General features: G+C 48.7%; 5 protein-coding genes across 5 annotated transcripts; 3 read left to right on the forward strand and 2 right to left on the reverse strand.

The window, feature by feature from the left end:
- Positions 1-1,400: 1,400 nt before the first annotated feature.
- Positions 1,401-3,344, reverse strand: azaF_1 (Acyl-CoA ligase azaF; the record flags this gene model as incomplete). Its single annotated transcript, XM_014691296.1, has 4 exons — positions 1,401-1,659; positions 1,725-1,828; positions 1,909-2,909; positions 3,032-3,344. 4 exons carry the CDS (start codon positions 3,342-3,344, stop codon positions 1,401-1,403), a joined length of 1,677 nt encoding a protein of 558 aa, XP_014546782.1.
- A 966-nt stretch (positions 3,345-4,310) lies between these two features.
- G6M90_00g095490 (uncharacterized protein) lies at positions 4,311-4,643 on the reverse strand (the record flags this gene model as incomplete). The annotated part of the gene is made up of 1 exon (XM_014691295.1): positions 4,311-4,643. One exon carries the CDS (start codon positions 4,641-4,643, stop codon positions 4,311-4,313), a length of 333 nt encoding a protein of 110 aa, XP_014546781.1.
- A 2,905-nt stretch (positions 4,644-7,548) lies between these two features.
- G6M90_00g095500 (uncharacterized protein) lies at positions 7,549-9,858 on the forward strand (the record flags this gene model as incomplete). Its single annotated transcript, XM_014691294.1, has 2 exons — positions 7,549-9,564; positions 9,625-9,858. The coding sequence occupies 2 exons, from the start codon at positions 7,549-7,551 to the stop codon at positions 9,856-9,858; spliced, it is 2,250 nt and encodes a 749-aa protein (XP_014546780.1).
- An 848-nt stretch (positions 9,859-10,706) lies between these two features.
- rhb1 (GTP-binding protein rhb1) lies at positions 10,707-11,422 on the forward strand (the record flags this gene model as incomplete). The annotated part of the gene is made up of 3 exons (XM_014691293.1): positions 10,707-10,758; positions 10,821-11,089; positions 11,183-11,422. 3 exons carry the CDS (start codon positions 10,707-10,709, stop codon positions 11,420-11,422), a joined length of 561 nt encoding a protein of 186 aa, XP_014546779.1.
- Positions 11,423-12,205: 783 nt separating this feature from the next.
- SES1 (Serine--tRNA ligase, cytoplasmic) lies at positions 12,206-14,071 on the forward strand (the record flags this gene model as incomplete). The annotated part of the gene is made up of 7 exons (XM_014691292.1): positions 12,206-12,338; positions 12,413-12,483; positions 12,592-12,753; positions 12,827-13,248; positions 13,323-13,413; positions 13,477-13,845; positions 13,940-14,071. 7 exons carry the CDS (start codon positions 12,206-12,208, stop codon positions 14,069-14,071), a joined length of 1,380 nt encoding a protein of 459 aa, XP_014546778.1.
- Positions 14,072-17,626: the final 3,555 nt, after the last annotated feature.

Below are 17,626 nucleotides of genomic sequence, written 5' to 3' on the forward strand. Positions count from 1 at the left end.
GCCCAAAACGCTATCAAAAGTGAGCACGACCGCGAGCCGACGCGAATAGACAGCACCCAACGGACCTCGCCACACTCGGCGTGGCAGGCGACCACGACCGCGAACTACCGGGCTGATTGAAAATAGCTTGTTGCAATAGCCCTAGGGCGACCGTATATGGGCGTGAAATCCATGGCGTCTTCTGCGCACCAAGTTGACCACTGGCATCAAAATACTGCAATAGGTTGGAGCCGACGAAGACTACTGGGTAGCTGTCATCGATAGTCGCTATAGGCGCTGACGTACTACCATCACGATGCTTCCGCTAGGCGACCTCACTGCACACTGAGAAATGAAGGGTTCCGCAAGAATGGTCTACTGACTTGACACCGAGCAACACGTTGAGCATCCAACGCTGCCACTCGGGACGAAACTGACCACCAAGGACCACCATAAATTGATTGAGATATAATGTAGATTAGATTACGGGAGTCACAGCTCCGCATCCAATACGAATTTATCGCAATCACAATGACACCAAGTTGAACGGACCTATAGATCAACCATGCAATGAAACGAATAAACATTACGAATGGATTTATGAGCGATATTTAGCAAAGAGCATGGTTTATACAACCTCGGCGCGAGGTATGAGATTTGGGATGGCATCCACCGCATATTGCATGGTTGAACCAACCCGGGAATACACCCCAGCTGCTCTTTGGAGTGGCTAGTATATCATAGGGACAGAAGTCAAATGTGGCCTGTGTAACAGATTCATAATATCCTGGGCGGCGTTGGCCTCGTCGACCAACACGGTACATTCGTTTCAGGACGAGAAAGCCTGTACTGTTGCATGGAATTTGGACACGAGGTTTGAGAGACCTGCTGTTGCCTAAGGCGAAATATCCGGTGGCAGGGATTTTATAGCAATGCTGTGGCCGTCCGTAGCCCAGTGAATTACCCGAACGTGAATTTCTCTCATACAGCACGAGACCACGCAAGGAAGCCCATAAACTCCCTGGAGTTGTTGACAACAAGCGGGCGCACTTCCATCAACTTGTGCTAGACAGTTGGACAAGAGAAATGAAGGCCCATATTCTAATGCACTTAGAATGTCAAGATGCAATGGACCTACTCTATGGTTCGTCTGGGGATCTTGACATGGGACTGACTACCTACCTCTAAAAAAGTAGGTATGTAGCCATGAAGTCATGGTGTGGAGCGTTATGTGTAACCGCCGCATTTCTTGTCGTTGATTTTCTCACCAATATGCGGTGCTACGCAGTAAGGGTGCGATGCTGGAATGTGTACGAATATTACCCACCTACCTACCTAGTGGGTAGCTATGTGAAGGGGAAATGGACTATCAAACAAAGGCAACTCGAGGTTGAATGTCGCGAGTTGGAGGATGGCAATGGTTACAGCTTCGCCGTCAGTTTCCCTTCACCCCTCTTCTCAATATCAGCAGCGTCTCTTTTAGCCCACTCCCTCATCACCTTTCTTTGTATCTTGCCGCTCGCTAATTTCGGAACTTCTTCAATAAAAACCACGCCACCCCCCAGTCGCTTATGCTTGGCCACTCGAGAAGTAATCCATTTCTCTATGTCGACCGGCTGAAGCTTTTCTCTGGATTGAAGTTGAAGGACTACATATGCACGAGGCAACTCATTACCATGTCTGCAGTCAGATGTTAGAATTCGGCGTTTAGCCTGCTTAGATATGGGGGATGGCATCACTCCTACATTGTGATTCCTACTACTGCAGCATCCGCAACATGCTCGTTCTCCAATAGGACAGCTTCAAGTTCCGCAGGGGCTACTTGAAGGCCGTTGACCTTTATCAACTCCTAGTTTATCACTGTTAGTTTCGGCCATGTTGGTGGCTCCAACAAGAGTTGAAAAAATCCAGTTCGATTCAAGCACCGACCTTTTTGCGATCCACGATCCAGAACAAACCATCCTTGTTACGGATCGCAACATCTCCGGTCCTGAGCCAGCCATTCTGTATGGTCTCTCGTGTTGCCTTTTCATTCTGCCAGTACCCCAGACATACATTCGGTCCTTTGATGCACAATTCCCCCGGGGTATCAATTCCAACCTCTTGACCTTCGTCATCAAGAAGTTTGCAATGAGAGTTAGGCATGAGGTTGCCTACCGTGCCCATGACATCATCCGAACTTGAAGGTTGTGTGATACTTGCGCAGGTTAGCTCAGTCATGCCCCAACCTTGTCGGATGGGAATTCCCAACTTCTTTCGGCAATCGTTCTGGAGTTCTCGGGATAGTGGCGCAGCGCCACATCGAATTTCTTCGACACTCGACAGATCGTACTTGGAAGTTTCGGGGCGCTTTGACAGCATGACCAACACAGGCGGAGCCACCTGTAAAGTAGTAATCTTATGTCGGCTGATGGCATCGAGAAACCGTTCAAAATTGAACTCGGTCATAACGTAGACGGGGTTCTCCAACTTGAGGGCCATAAGAATGGTATATAACTGGCCGTAGGCGTGGTAAAGTGGAAGAAATCCAATCCACCGCTCCTGCGGGGGGGTCCCTGACTTTAAATACGGCGTGTCGACATATCTCATGAAATAACTCTGCTCGAGATTCGCTATGAGGTTTGAATGTGATACACACACCCCCTTTGGTAGCCCTGTTGTTCCTGAACTGTAATTGATAGTGGCAATGGTCTGGGTAGACTCTTTTGAGGTCAACAACGGCCAACTCCAATTCTCTGCTTGCTGTGGAGTTCCCAACATACAAGTCCAGTCCTCGATACCATTACGAGTTGGCTCCACTTCGTCAGAGAACTGGAAAATCCTATCTTTCTGTATGCCGACCATATCACATGCCGCTATGGCCCGGTCGAGGACTGCTGGATGTGCCAATACTACTTTCGCCGTCGAGTTGGAAAGCTGGTGAGCTAGCTCTACATAGCACCACTTCGGTTAGCATATATGAAAAAAAAAAGTAGAAGTAAAAGCAATTGACTTCTTCCCCCCCCCCTGAGCAATATGTCATGACGTATTTAGTGGTTGGTGTGAAACGGACCTTGGCCAGTATATGACGGGTTGGCACCACTGAAAACGTATCCAGACCCAACAATGCCGAGATATGCGACGGGGACGAAAATATGGTTTGGAGTAAAGATTAGAATCACGTCTCCTTTGTTTATGCCTAGCTGGGAAAGCCCTACACCGAGTCTCTTAACCCATTGTAAAGCACCCTTTGGGGACAAATTCATTTCAGGCTGCCTGCTGTTGAACCAGAGCGGCTCATCTGATAAATTACGCTTTCCAAATAAATAAGACAATAAATCGGTTTGGGGTATGTCCAAATCTGGGAATGAAGACTTGAAAGGCATTTTTGTTTGATGTCTGGGGACGATTTTAAGCTCCGAGTGTGGGTGAGAAAGGGGAGACAGGCGTCGAGAGAAGAGAAGCTTTCCCGGGGAAGACTCTCAATTTAACGCAGACAGTCTGCAGAACCTTGATACCGTTATCCCTAGTTATGGACTCGAGGTGAGGAGTACATCCGACCACCGGTAGTCGCCTTCTTGATGCCTCGGTACCAGCGTTAGTTTTTTGGGGCAAATCTGCATTGTTAGTGGGGAACATCCGTACCGGCATAGTGGGAACGCATTCAGGGCCACGGAAACACCGCCTGATGCCGACACTTACATAATTACTCCGCGGACCAGTCTGGTAACTGCGTCGTCCTTGCTGGAAGCCGGGGGGCATTTACATGCAAGAAAATCATGGAGGCTAAGATGCTAGCTGGCAGCATCTTAAACTTTGTCATTCAGCAAATCTATACCCCCGCTATATGAGTACGGAGTCGAGCATAATTCCAACATTAAATTGTGGCAATACGGGGTAGTAGGCAACATGGGTCAGTCACACTCTCTCTCACACACGTATACTTATATGCATATGTTTTGCTTTCATATCAGTCCAGGAAACCACTTCAAGGGTTCTCGTTACGCTATGAAGTTTTCTCCAACGGTCATGTCTCAGAACGGTGGCCGTCGACGGGCAGAGAGGATAGCCAGGTCAGCAAACATCCTCCACACTCCTCTCGGCGCACTGCTAATTTTTGGTCATGATACACATGTGGATATCTATTTCGGGGAGATTCTACGTCTAACTCTAGTACTAGCTTTCAGCACGATGAAACAACTACCTAGTAGTCAAATCACGACGGGAAACCATCACCTCCCTTCAGAATCAACGACCAGCTATAGAGATGGGGACTCAAGTACATGTCAGAAAGAACCAAAAAAAAAAAAAAAAGGGAGAAATAAAGACATAATAACATTCAACAGAATACACTATTCCTTTGGTCCGCCAAATCTGGAAATACCACTTCGAATGCTCGAGTCGACCTTCTTGGCCATCTTCTCAAGAGGCAGGCGGTTGTCAACTCGCTGAATAGCTCTTGAGACAGGAGGCTCAATACGCTGGACAGCACGTTCGACTCGAGGAGTAAAATAGGTGATGTTGCGTTCCCATCTTGGTGCCCATTTAGCAGTTTGGCGAGCCAGTCTTTCCTCAGCGCCTGGCATGACGAGATAGAGAGGAGTGAGCACGCCAACACCGGCGGCGCCCATGCAAAGGACCTCGGAGCGTTTGGCTCCAGGCAATCTTGGGACTCGGTGAGGCATGATGTTGATTCAACAGAGGTATGGTAAAGTCAAACGTGTGTGTTCTGATCTGCCTGCCTAGAATACTGTTAGAATACTGTTAGCATTACTGCCCGGACCGATATCTTGGTGACGGTTCGAGAAGGAGGTCCGTACCAGTAATAACAGCCAGATGAAATTGTAGTTGCACGAGCTTTGGAGGGATGCAGGATGATGACTGGTGATCAACACCACCCGGAGTCAGTGAGGGGGGACGAGACCTAAATACCCAATGTTCACCAAGGGGAGGGGGCGAAAGCCAGAGCCACCCGCATCGAGTTGCAAGCGCAGGGAAAGGCCAGTTGAGAAGTGGCGTCTGGGTATGTGTGTACACGCACGAGGCTCCTGATAGATGTACTCACCGGTCAGTCTTTGTATTACGCCGGTACATGGTTCTCCGCACTTTGGTACAACACGCCATGCTCGTGTGAGGAGTATGAGGACTGAGAGGACGGTACGCGGTGCCAGTGCTACATCACCTCCACTAGTCATGCCACCAATGCAGGACCCTCACATTCTGGCGTGTTAACAAGGTGAGATGAGGCATGTCGACCAATCCAATCGCCGCTATTCCGCCCAGCAGCATCATGCCCACACACACAAGCTTGACATAGGGGATGGATTGAAACTGGACCTGGGTGCTCCGTATATTTTGGGCAAGGAACAATCGCTGTTCAAGGTACCAGGCTTCTGGCCGTTCTGCGTTCGTTTATGGCGCCGTTGATTGGTTGGCTAGCATTATACTTGAGGAATGGCGTGGCTCCTCGTCGCTCCTTTGCCGCTTGCAATTAAATACGTCAGGCCCTTCCTTTATCCATCACCCTCCCCCCTCTTGCTCCTTCTCCATTTGCTTTCTCATCTGCCAAGAATGAGTTGGCTTGGCGGGGGGGATTAGGTAGGTATCTGAACGCTCTTAATTAGCCTTGTCTACCACCCACCAGCGATACCTTCGCTATGCTTTACATGCGCACAAGGCGCTGTCGTAGGAAGGGCAGGTGGTGTTTTGACCAGCCCTTGTCTAGGTTGTCTGCTCCACCCCCAGAATCGTGGGCCCACTTCCCCAGACTGGGCTCCGGCAAAACGAGACAGACACACACACTAACTACTAGTAAGCCCCATCGACGATGAGAAAGATGCTTCTCCCCACTTTGCTTTGGTAGGCTGACAAGCTGGAACCTATCCTCCCTCGTGTTGTGCACTCTTCAGCCGACCGGGTCCGTATTAGTTGGGCCTCAGTTGTTGCCTGCGAAATGGCGGCAAAACGAGCTATGCTTCGACAATAAACACAAGTTTGACCAAACAAGAGTTTAAAAATCACATTGCGAGTTAACCATTCGACGAATGTGAACTTAAGTCAGTTGGCATCACATCTGGTCAGGACTGCTTACTGCGAAACTCGTTATGAAGCGCCTGAAGCACCCGGCGCTATTCTTGCGAGCGCGTGAAGCCAATTTTCTAAATGCCAAATAAATAAGACCGTGCCGTAATGCGCGACCATCTAGGAGACTTTAAAGAAAAAAAAAAAGACCGCAGAATTAAATTTGTTTATGTGATGTGATTTTTTCCTCCTGCTCATTTTCCTCCTGCCGCCTAGAAAATAAATTTATTTTTTCGCTTTAGATAATATAAAAACCGCTAAGAAAAAACCCAGCGTGTTTTTTTTTTGTTAGTTTTTGAATCTAATTCATTATATTTTTTTTTAGGGCGAGGGGTGGCCGGTCTCCGCAAAAAAAAAAAAAAAAAAAAAAAAAAAAAAAAAAACCACTGAATCCCACTATTTTCAGAGGCTAATTTTTGTAAAATCCACTAATATATATATATATTAAATAATACAGTATAATTTTATTGTTGAAACTGAAGAATTTTATTTATTTAGCATGATGCATGATGCGAATTTTTTTATATTCTAAGTGAAATATATCAATTAATATTCAATTATTTCAAATGGAATTACACGCAACCGTGAAATCTAAAACAGTATTGGGCTGTACCAGGCCAGTATCATCGCCATAACACACTACGCCACTCATCGGCGTGCTTAACTCCGTAAAAGATTCCCAATCACGTCTCACGTCTCACCATTCGCCGAAAGCCAGCACTGGATATTATAGGAAAATACACATGTATGCTCTAAATCGGGCAGTAACCGAAGATGCGTAGATAGATCTCCTAGATAAAGTTCATATCGCCATATCTTCGCCATCCAAACGGACATAAGCATCCTCATAGACAAGCTGGTAGCACAGTCTGCAGCCACTAAGGGGTTTCAGACTCCAATTGCCAGTGTGGCAGCGACTTAACTGTTCCCTACCAGAAAGCTTTGAGATTGCATTCACCCGGAAAACAGAGGCCATATAGCAAAAGTTAGGTTCCTAAGGAGTGATGGATTGATTCAGCCTCCAAGCCGGGGCCCGCGTTGGCCCGGTTCAGTCTTCATCTTCGATCGTAATGAATCCGATCTTAATGAAGACTGAGCACACCGAAGTACATATATGACAAGGTACTCCGTAAGAAAGAATGTGTTGCAAGTTCGGAGAGAAAGTCGTTGAAAGGTTGTCTTGGCAAGTGCACCCATCGAAAGGCTAGCTCTAATTGGCTGCGACCCACAATGACCTCAGCCTGAAGACGGCATCCGAGCCGTGGTTGATTCGCTTTCCACCATCATATTGCGCACCACCACCACAACACATCGAGAACTCCGCCGTGTTCCGACGGCTTATGCCTTCATCATTATATCGGCTGATAGCTGCGCTGCTGGCGACAACATTGCGTTACATCTGAACTGCGTTCTTTCCATGGCCGGAAGCTAGGAGCTTCCTACCTGGCCGTTCGGCTGTCCCCTTCACACGACTGTGTTTCAACACCTTCCATCGATCGCGCAGTTATTATGGCCTCACGACACGTGCCCAATGCCCCTAGGGGCATTGGCCAGCAAAGGGTGGTGACATATGCAGGCCAAGCCCGTAAACGACCATCGACCACGGCAACAACCCGCGATCCGGACCCCGATTCGTCGCGATCGAAGTTGTCGCAAATCTACGATTACCCGTCGTCGCCCGAGAGTACATATCAACCCTCGAAACTGCAAGACTCCTCGCTTAAAGTATCAAAAAAGATTCCCATATCGTCCTCATCAAAACCAAATTCCAGTACTGCGCCAAGCAAGACACCACGGCCGTCTCCTTCGAAAAATGGACTGGCAAGGAAGCGTGATCATGCTGCCGCCTTTCCTGCAGATCGCGGCCAAAAGACCCCCAAAAATAAAGCCAACGATGAGAAAGATGGTAGTAGAAATGCAGCAGATATCCTAGCACGGCCAGGCCCCTCCAACTTCACTCAGCATGACGCAAAACAAGCTTGGAAAAACCGTAGCTCTGATAGAGATCTGGTTTCTGCTAGCGCAACGCCAGTGAAACGTACAAATGCAAGTTCTTCACGACGACCACGCCTGATAGATGCTCTCGCCGCCCAGAAGAAGTCGCTCTCTCCGGGTGATGACGACGGAGAACGAGAACCGTCACTAGGAGTTGAACAGACATCGGATATGCGTCGGGATTTCCAATCCCAAGACGCAGGCCGGAGCATTCGCACTCCAGATCGTCGGGGAACGACAACGCCAGCTAACCGGAAAGTTCGGTTCACCTACAGTCAGTCTCGACGGATCGTCAGCGAATCGCAAACCCCGGAGCTTTTCGACAGCCCTAGTAGAGCTCAGGAGAATGAGCTCGATCCTTTACTAGCCGAGACGCGCGCGATTTCCAGTCCTCCGGCCGATGCCTTCGCCCCCGACGACTCTGATGATGAGGACAATACTCAACCTGCGATCAAGAGTGTCCATGAGTTAAGGCGCGCAGGCGCAAACAATAGGTTTGCGGACGAGATGGACGATTTAATAGCAAGAATTGGTCTTCCGGGTACGAGCAGCGCTACCATGAGACGAAATGCGCTCTGCGAACTGGTACAGAAGCTTCAACGGAAGGAGTTTATGAGACAATTTCGAGACCACACTTCTCGAGATACGGTTGCTCGAGATATTGGAAAAGAACAGGACATCATCTGTGGCTTCGCTCTAGTATCCTACCTGCTTTCCTTTTTAACCGCTGGGCCGGCTCCAAATCTGCTACGACAACTAGCAGGAGATGGTGTCGGTAGGCTGTTGGGACTACTTCTTCGTGTAGACGAGGACATTACAATTATTGCCTCCCAGAAGAAGATGAACATGTCTAGAATGTCGAAATTGTCGGTCGATGGGGTGAAGTCCATTTTGCAAGGCCTACCAATATGGCATGGCTACCAACCTGTCTCTCCGTCCCCACGAACAGCCGCTCTTCAGCTGATGGCCCTGCTTAGCCGCTGCGCAGACGCGGTGTTCCTGGATCAAATTCTCTCGGACGCACACTCAGATATTGTTTCCGTTGCTACCTGGGCAAGCGAGGAAGGATCTTGCGACGAGGTGGACTATGCTCTAACTGTATTCACCCTCGAAACACAGTCCAGCGCTGGAGTAGCCCCAAGGCTGAATTCAGACGGCGGCCATCCAGCAAGGATCGCCAAGCTGCTTTCGCGAGCACTCCAGCAGTGGCCGAGTGGACGGCCAGAGCTAGACTCAGCGATTCTGAAGCTGGCCATTAATACCACCAATGCTGAGGATGAAGCGGCAGCATTTGATGACCCGCAACTTTCTACAAAGCTAGCGCGTCGTGTTGGCTACCTATTTGCCGACGTACGCAGTACAATTTTTGCGGGCAAGTTGGACGGCGAGACATATGATGAACTCTTGCTCATGCTGGGCGTCATGATAAACATCATGGAGCACTGCACTCCCGCGAGAAGGGCCGTAACAGAGGACACCATGGACAATCTAGTAAAGTTGTGGCAGGATAACAAGGAGTCTGTTGGCGAGGTAAGCGGCCCGTTTGATCTTCTTTTCCGTCTCTTTACTGCTGTGCTAACCCACAAGTAGGCGGACTCTGTAGACAAATCCAAATTGAGCGTTGCCGTTGGATACTTGTCTGTGCTACTCGGGTACATGTGTCTAACAAGACAGGCGAGGGGTCGCCTTGAGCACCGTGTTGGCAATGGGGCACTGCAAAGCCTCCGAACTTCGATCCAACAGTTCGCAAGCATGTATAAAGCCGTGGATAACAAAGCTCACGCAATGGACATTCTCGTACAGGAGCTTCGGCGGGTAGTTTGAGGTGCTTTCTTACGTCAACAACACAAACCATGCACACCTGTGCAAAATCGAGGGAGGTCTACCGGGCGGGTCGGGGTTGACTGCGCTTGCTCATGCGGTGTTTCGGCGCTCGCCTGTTGTTTTGTTGGTTTTATGGATAACATGGCGAATTGATGGATAGATATTGGTAACAGGTTGGGAGTGTATGACAGTCGAAGCTAGCTCTGCATTGGGTCATGAGACTTATTCATGAATTGTCGATCATCGTGATATACTGTGCCGTGATCTTCATGGACGGGATGCCGAGGCGCAACCACCCATTACCGCCTTCCCTCTTCGGAGTCCCATGTGCCCTGTCTTGAAAGGCGTAAGCTTATTGCTAGCCCGCCGTTTGTAAGAAGAGTGGCCGTAGCTGAATGCCTGGCCATTTTTCAACATTGGTGAACTTGCGTTACTCCTTACAGCAGCCCGCGCGTGAGGTCAAATTGGTTGACGGAGAGAGGCATTGTGACGAAAGGGCAACAACTGTGGCGAGGCATGTATGTATGTGTGCTGGGACAGTCTGGCCGGTCCCGGAGCATACCCCACTACCACGCTCTAGTCTGATCGTAGGTCCTGGCACCTAGGTACTAGGTACTTAGTTCTGGTTGGCAGTGATGGTGGGAACTTGATGGTGGGCTGACGGCGAATGCTCAAGCGGGCAGACACTGACTGGGTGGGCATCATCGACTAAGTTCGCGCCGTGTTCGTCGAACCGCGCAATCGCCAAACGCTGTCGGAAGAACGGACATCCCACGAGCCTCTACCACAGCACTGTTGCGCCGTAGAAGTCACCATTTTGTCCCTTAACATCTGCCGCGCCTACCAGAATGCCTGCGCCGAAGCAAAGAAAGGTAGCCATCGTCGGTAGCCGATCCGTAGGTAAGGGCGGACAGGAATACTGCCATGGAATCAAAAAGACCATAGATACTGACCAGAATCAGGAAAATCTTCCCTTGCGGTACAATTTGTCGACGGACACTTTGTAGATAGCTACTACCCAACGATCGAGAATACCTTTAGCAAGACAATTCGGTATAAAGGCCAGGACTATGCCACAGAAATTGTCGACACTGCTGGTCAGGATGAATATAGCATCCTGAATTCCAAACATTTCATTGGAATCCATGGTTACATGCTTGTGTATTCGGTCTCGTCTCTTCCCTCATTTGAAATGATCCAGGTTATCAGGGAAAAGATCCTCAATCATTTGGTACGTTTCCCCCCGGGTGCCAAGGGCAGTCTTTCTTGCCACAGACTATTATTCTCGCCACTAACAGGGTGACTTTTGGGCCACGGCCAACAGGGGAGCGAATCTGTCCCTATTGTCATAGTCGGCAACAAGAGCGACCTACGACCTGAACAACGCCAAGTGAGCCCAGAGGAAGGAAAGAAGCTGTCGGACAAGTTCCAATGTGGCTGGACTGAGGCAAGCGCGCGATATAATGAAAATGTTGGTCGCGCGTTCGAACTGTTGATTGCCCAGATCGAGAAGTCACAGAACCCGGGCGAGGCCCCAGAAAAGGGCAACTGTTCTCTAATGTAATATCATAGGAGAAGTATAGCTGCGGGCAGCTTGGGGTTGAGGCTCTTGGGAATATACACACACATATATATAGGTCTATTACACTATAAACGATTCCAATATCAGTGCTATGAACTCAGGAACACATTTTGCAATTGAGTGGTTTCTAACATGTCATAAACCCAAGCCCAACGACATGTGTACCCTGTCACACAACCAAGAGCTCATGGAGGGACATCGTTGGCTAGAAGGCCAAGGTATGTGAGGGGTGGCTACTACCTAGATAAAGACCAGAGTCGCCCAGAGTAATAAACAAGATCCTTTACGATTGCTGTAACCAAATTGGTAAAAGCTACGCAAATCGGAAGACGACGATTTACCGCCCAGGTGGTAAAAGTTGGGCGTCCGGGTGCCTGGCCTGCCTTGATAAATGTTAGGCTCTAATCAGCCTCGCCCCGCCACAGCCACATTTCGGCTGCCACCGACGCAAAACCAAGTGCTGGACATGCTCAGGTTTTTTTGTCCGTCCCCTGTTACCTGTTCGACCCCACCGACCAACACACTGTCTGCCCCTCCCCTCCCCCACCAAAAAAATGGTGACTATTCGGGGAGAGCGTCAGGTTGTTCACCCAACTGTCTCGTGCAAGCTGTGACTCAAAAGAAAGGGAATTGCTTTCAACTCCCCAAACAGTCGCACCTTCCGCTGAAAATACCGACAACGAGCAGAAAGACAGACTGTGATATTCCACTCATACCCCGATACCAGCTTTGCGAACGTCCTCGAAGCGAACGAATATTTACAAGATGCTTGATGTTATAGACTTTATCACGGAGCGCGGTGGTGATCCAGAGAAGATTCGCGAGTCTCAACGTCGCAGATCCGCCAATGTCGAAGTTGTGGACGAGATTATTGCCCTTTTTGAAGATCACCGCAGAAGTAAGTCTATCAATCGCCTCGCAACTTGAAGCTAGAATTGACCCTTAGCTGACAAAAACCGTCGTTGCGACTAGCCCAATACAGCGCTACACAAGTGAACAGCAAGATCAATGATGTTCAGAAACAAATTGGAGCTAAGAAGAAGGTTAGTCAAGATCAAGGATTAAAATGTCGACGGAAACACCCCTCTTTGTCTTTCTCTTCTCGTTCTTCCCGTGATCCACCGAACCATCACTAACGGTTTACAATTTAGGCGAAGGAGGATGCGGATGAGCTTCTCAAGCAGAAAGTTGAACTTGAGAAGGAGAAGAAGGCGCTGGTAGAGTCCGCCGCCGAAAAAGATGCATTGCTCAAAGCGAAGATCAAGACAGTAGGCAACTACGTACATGACTCCGTGCCAGTGAGCAACAACGAGGTTTGTCACCATCCCTGAGAGTATGCCGGATGCTGGCTCCAAAATGTTGTGATTTTAACACACCATTCCACAGGACAACAACGTGGTAGAGCGTACATGGGCACCAGAAGGTGCCACGGTGGAGAAGCGCAGCAATGTTCTTTCTCATCATGAAGTCCTTCTTAGACTCGATGGCTACGACCCCGACCGGGGTGTGAAGGTAGTTGGCCACCGTGGCTACTTCTTACGACAGTGGGGAGTATTTTTGAACCAGGCTCTAATCAACTATGGCCTTGAATTCCTCAGCCAGCGAGGGTATACTCCATTGCAGACGCCACAATTCATGCTCAAAGATTACATGGGCAAGACCGCTCAACTTGAGCAGTTCGACGAGGAGTTGTACAAAGTGACAGATGGCGAAGCAAAGAATGACAAGTACCTGATTGCTACGTCGGAACAGCCTATTTCTGCATTCCACGCTGATGAGTGGCTGATCCCCAAGGATCTTCCCATCAAGTAGGTTCATGTGCTGTTGGGGCAATAACGCCATATTTCTACTTTGATCTACTACTAACAATAGGCTCCCTCAGATATGCTGGTTACAGCACTTGCTACAGACGCGAAGCAGGCTCCCATGGCAGAGATGCTTGGGGTATTTACCGCGTCCACCAGTTTGAAAAGGTAAAGGCATACCTCCCAGCACCATGTATCAATCGAGGGTCTTTCACCGCTAACAGAGCAAAGATCGAGCAATTCCTCTTAACGGACCCAGAAAAATCTTGGGACGCCTTCCATGACATGATAGGTATTTCCGAGGAGTTCTACAAGTCGCTCGAGTTGCCGTATCAGATTGTGTCAATTGTGTCTGGCGCATTAAATAACGCGGCGTCTAAGAAACTGGATTTAGAGGCCTGGTTCCCATTCCAAGGCGAATACAAAGAACTCGTCTCTTGCTCCAACTGTACCGACTATCAGTCTCGCGCCCTTGAGATACGATTTGGCTCCAAGATGCAGACTGATGTCAAGAAGAAATACGTTCATTGTCTTAACTCTACGCTCTGTGCGACAACCAGAACTATGTGCTGCATTTTGGAGAACTACCAGACTGAGGAGGTAAGTAGTGCTAAGCCAGCCCTCCGCATTGCGTTGGGAAGGGAGTCCACGCACATTTTCACGGAGCAACATTTTCTAACTGGTCACATAATAGGGGCTGAGAGTACCAGAACCTCTTAGGAAGTATCTCCCCGGAGCACCAGAATTTATTCCTTTTGCCAAGGAGTTGCCGAAGGAGTCTACCTCGCAGAAATCTCTACCTCAGCGACCAAAGGGAGGAAAGTAGTTGCCCAGGCCTCACCATACTGTCATCTGGGCTTCCGCAACTGACTATGCATTGGTGCTATTATACACGTTATTCAGATGGGATACAGGAATGGCACGATAGACAATTTTATATGAGATTTCCCGTGCTTCATCATGATGCTCGTTCTGTATTGTGTAAATGTTGAGCCGAAACAGATCGAATGTGATGCTTTAGGGATTGTGGAAATCGGGTCGGGATGTCACTGAGGCAAGTACGTTCCATGCACAAAATCAAGTAACCAGGAGACCATTTCGTAGTCGCACAAGTAAAATTACATCGCAATCTCAGGCTCCAGCATATTCCTTTCCAAACCCGTTAGAATGGAACCGGTCGCAAGTGGTGTTCGTTAGTGGTTTAGCAGGGTGGCGCAGGTGTATGCGACGTGAGCCACACAACTGCTCAACATTCAGCCTTCTGCACCAACCTCCAACCAAGCATTCATTCTTGCACAAAGACTTGGACCAGTGACGAACTGCACCCCGGGCAATACAACTGTTTGTCAAGATTTGCGATCGTCTGGGGAGCCAAAGTGCCGGTGAGCATGCCAGGATGGGCAGACATATTTCGACGCCGGAGGAGAGGAAGTCAACATGCCACCAGTCTTAAGCCTCGTCGTAGCAAGCAGAGTGCACAACCCGTCGCCTTGGGAGCACCGGCTGCTATCAATCCAGAGATCGAGAGGATGAGTGAAACGAGGCAAGGTAGCAACAGAAAGAAGCAATCGGCACCATCACTCGGAGTAAGTCCATGGCTCAACGCTCGAGGATCGCCCAGATGGAACGACTAAATTCCCCATCACAGACGAACCACCTCGGGAAATTCGCCTATGAAAATGAAATGCCAAGCTGGCTAGCGAGAAAGCTAGCTAAAGGTGGCCAGATTTGTACTGATGGTAAGAAGCCTGCTGACAAGAGGTCGATCATGGCATACTAGATGAGATGTAGCATGACAGCTTAGTGTTGTGTAGGTGTTATCCCGGTCCTGGCGAAGGTTGTGGGAAAGAGCCATTCAATAAGCTATGCGTATTTTTGCCACCCTTGCGTGCAGCATGTGTCGAAGTTGAGCCGAGAAGGTAAGCGTATCTATCACTTTGAAGCTGACATGATTACTGACTTTGGGGGAAACTAGGAGGATTTTGTGGATATCGAAACATTCAATCTCTGACATCATATATAATTAATACCAGAGCATCAGGCCACGAGCATTTCCAGGACGGTCTTCCCTCGGTTTTTCAGATTCAGGACTTGATTGAGTCAGCTTGGGATCTCGGTCACAACTCAAACGGTCGGCTTGAAACTGGGGGAATTAGAGGAACCCGAAAATACATTGGTACACCAGAGGTAAGGATGCACAATCAAGCTCTACGGAAATGGTTCCATTGCTGACGGTCGTTCTTGGATAGGCACATGCACTTTTCAGAAGTCTCACAATTCCGTACGATGACCACTTGCCACGCACGAATTTTCTTTACTCATTCTGGTACTAGATGTGTAGTGAGGGCATTTCGCCCTGTAGAAACGGGACAGGCATGGGAAAACATGATAAAGGCAATAGAGGCATATTTTGCAGCGGAATGGGGCACGAGGCCGGGGAGAAAAGTGCGTCATACAAATCTCCCACCAATTTATCTACAGCATCAGGGTAGGTGAGACAATTCACAATACTTTCAAACCAAGAAAGCATTAATAAATCAAATTAGGACACTCCCTCACTGTTGTGGGCTTTGAAAGAAGCTTGGGCGGAGGGTCCTGCCTCTATGTGTTTGACCCATCGAGTCGGGATCCAGAGTCGATTAAAAAACACACCAGCAAAGGCTTGAAAAGCAATGCCACGAGGGCAGACTCTCTTGTTGACCCTTATAGGCGAGGAGAAACATACTTAAGCAAGTACCCGGAGTTCGAGGTTTTGTTGTGAGTGTTGATTTTGGGGCGTCTTGTGCTACTCTCGCCTACTTGTACTAATAGCTCGCTCTCCGATGAAGCCTACAAGACGCCATACCAGGACCTTGACTCGACACAATAAAAAGCCGTAACTAGTGTTGGCGCTCGCCCTCAAACCATTGCCGAAGCTTTTCAAGTGCACGACTGCGGTGAGATATCTTGTTCTTCTCCGCCCCGTCCATCTCAGCAAATCTGGATTGCCCGACAAATTAGCACACCTACAGTGATTGAAACACCAGGTTTGGGACTCCACTTAAAGATATTTGAAAGGATGGGGCGTGCGAAAGTGTAGTAAGGAATATTCTTTTGTGCCAACATACGTTTTCCCGTCATGTTCGAAGATAGGATCCCAACCTGCAAGACAATGTTTCATTAGCGGTCGTTTATGCCTGATTTTATTGACTTGATTGAGTATCAACTGCATTGATGTACAATTAGGTGGCACCTACCAAAATGAGTCGGCCCCCTTGCAGGGACAATATTTCCCTTCAGCCCAGGACAAGATTAGCTGGCTGGCTGGCTGGTTGCTTGTACAAACAGTACACCAATCGAAAGCACAAATCAAGCAACTTACCGGACACCTTCCTTGGAAAATAATTGGCTTATGTCCTGGGCCCTCGGAATAGCCAAACGTACAAACAGCCTCAGCAGACTTGTCTGCGTATGCAGCCAAGAGATTGTTCAAACCTTCGTGGCCAATACCCGCCAAGAACCATTTACTGTACTCAAACCAACAAGGGGTCGTTAGAAGAAGCAGGTAGCCATATGATGAATTTGCCGGCTCGGTACTTGGGTCCTCGTCTTACATATAGGGTCCTGGTAGCCCTGCAAGAGCATTGAAACACAGGGCTGTGTCTTCCACAAGTACTGGCCCATTGACAAGTTCAGCAGCCCTACGACACTTGGACTCGGTTACCTCCTCAATGGAACCCTGGACCTCCTCGACGTCTATGGGATTGCTTCGGACTTCGATACCAGGCTCAAGTATGGCCTTTACCTCCCGAAGCTTGTTCGAATTGCCGGTGACGAAATTAATACATGGCGCCATAGTGCCGTCTTATACACATGTAGAATTTTGAATTCCTGCCGAATAGTGTCAATATCCTAAAATCCAATCGTTGCTCCCTTATGCACACATCGTTGGCACATAAATAGCGAGCATGCTAGTGTGAAAAAGGATGTGTTCCCCCAACGAATAGGTCCATTCCATATGGGAGGCAAATGTCGATGACCGAAGGAGGGGTAAAAATTGGACATTTACCTCGTGAAAAGGTGCACAATTTCGAGAGAAGATATGTTGGCTCAGGTTCCAGATGCCCAGAACAGGAATGGTGGTATAACTGGAAGCAGTTTTCTAGGAGCTGTGCTGCAAATGTTGGTCCATTCTGATGAGAGAGCAGGCAAAACTAAAGCCCCGTTATGTGCATACCAAAATAGTGGCGGGAACATATAACCCGAAGCATCCAAACAGGAAGCCCCCAGTCGTGATGGCTCATATATTGTTGCAATTTTCTAAAGAAAGCAGACGTCGCTCCACCTTCTCAGTCTATCAAATATCTTCTCTTGTACCCCTTTGCCCTTCAAGTCTTGCTAT

This window comes from Metarhizium brunneum, chromosome 6 (genome assembly GCF_013426205.1).
Source record: "Metarhizium brunneum chromosome 6, complete sequence".
NCBI classification, from domain to species: domain Eukaryota; kingdom Fungi; phylum Ascomycota; class Sordariomycetes; order Hypocreales; family Clavicipitaceae; genus Metarhizium; species Metarhizium brunneum.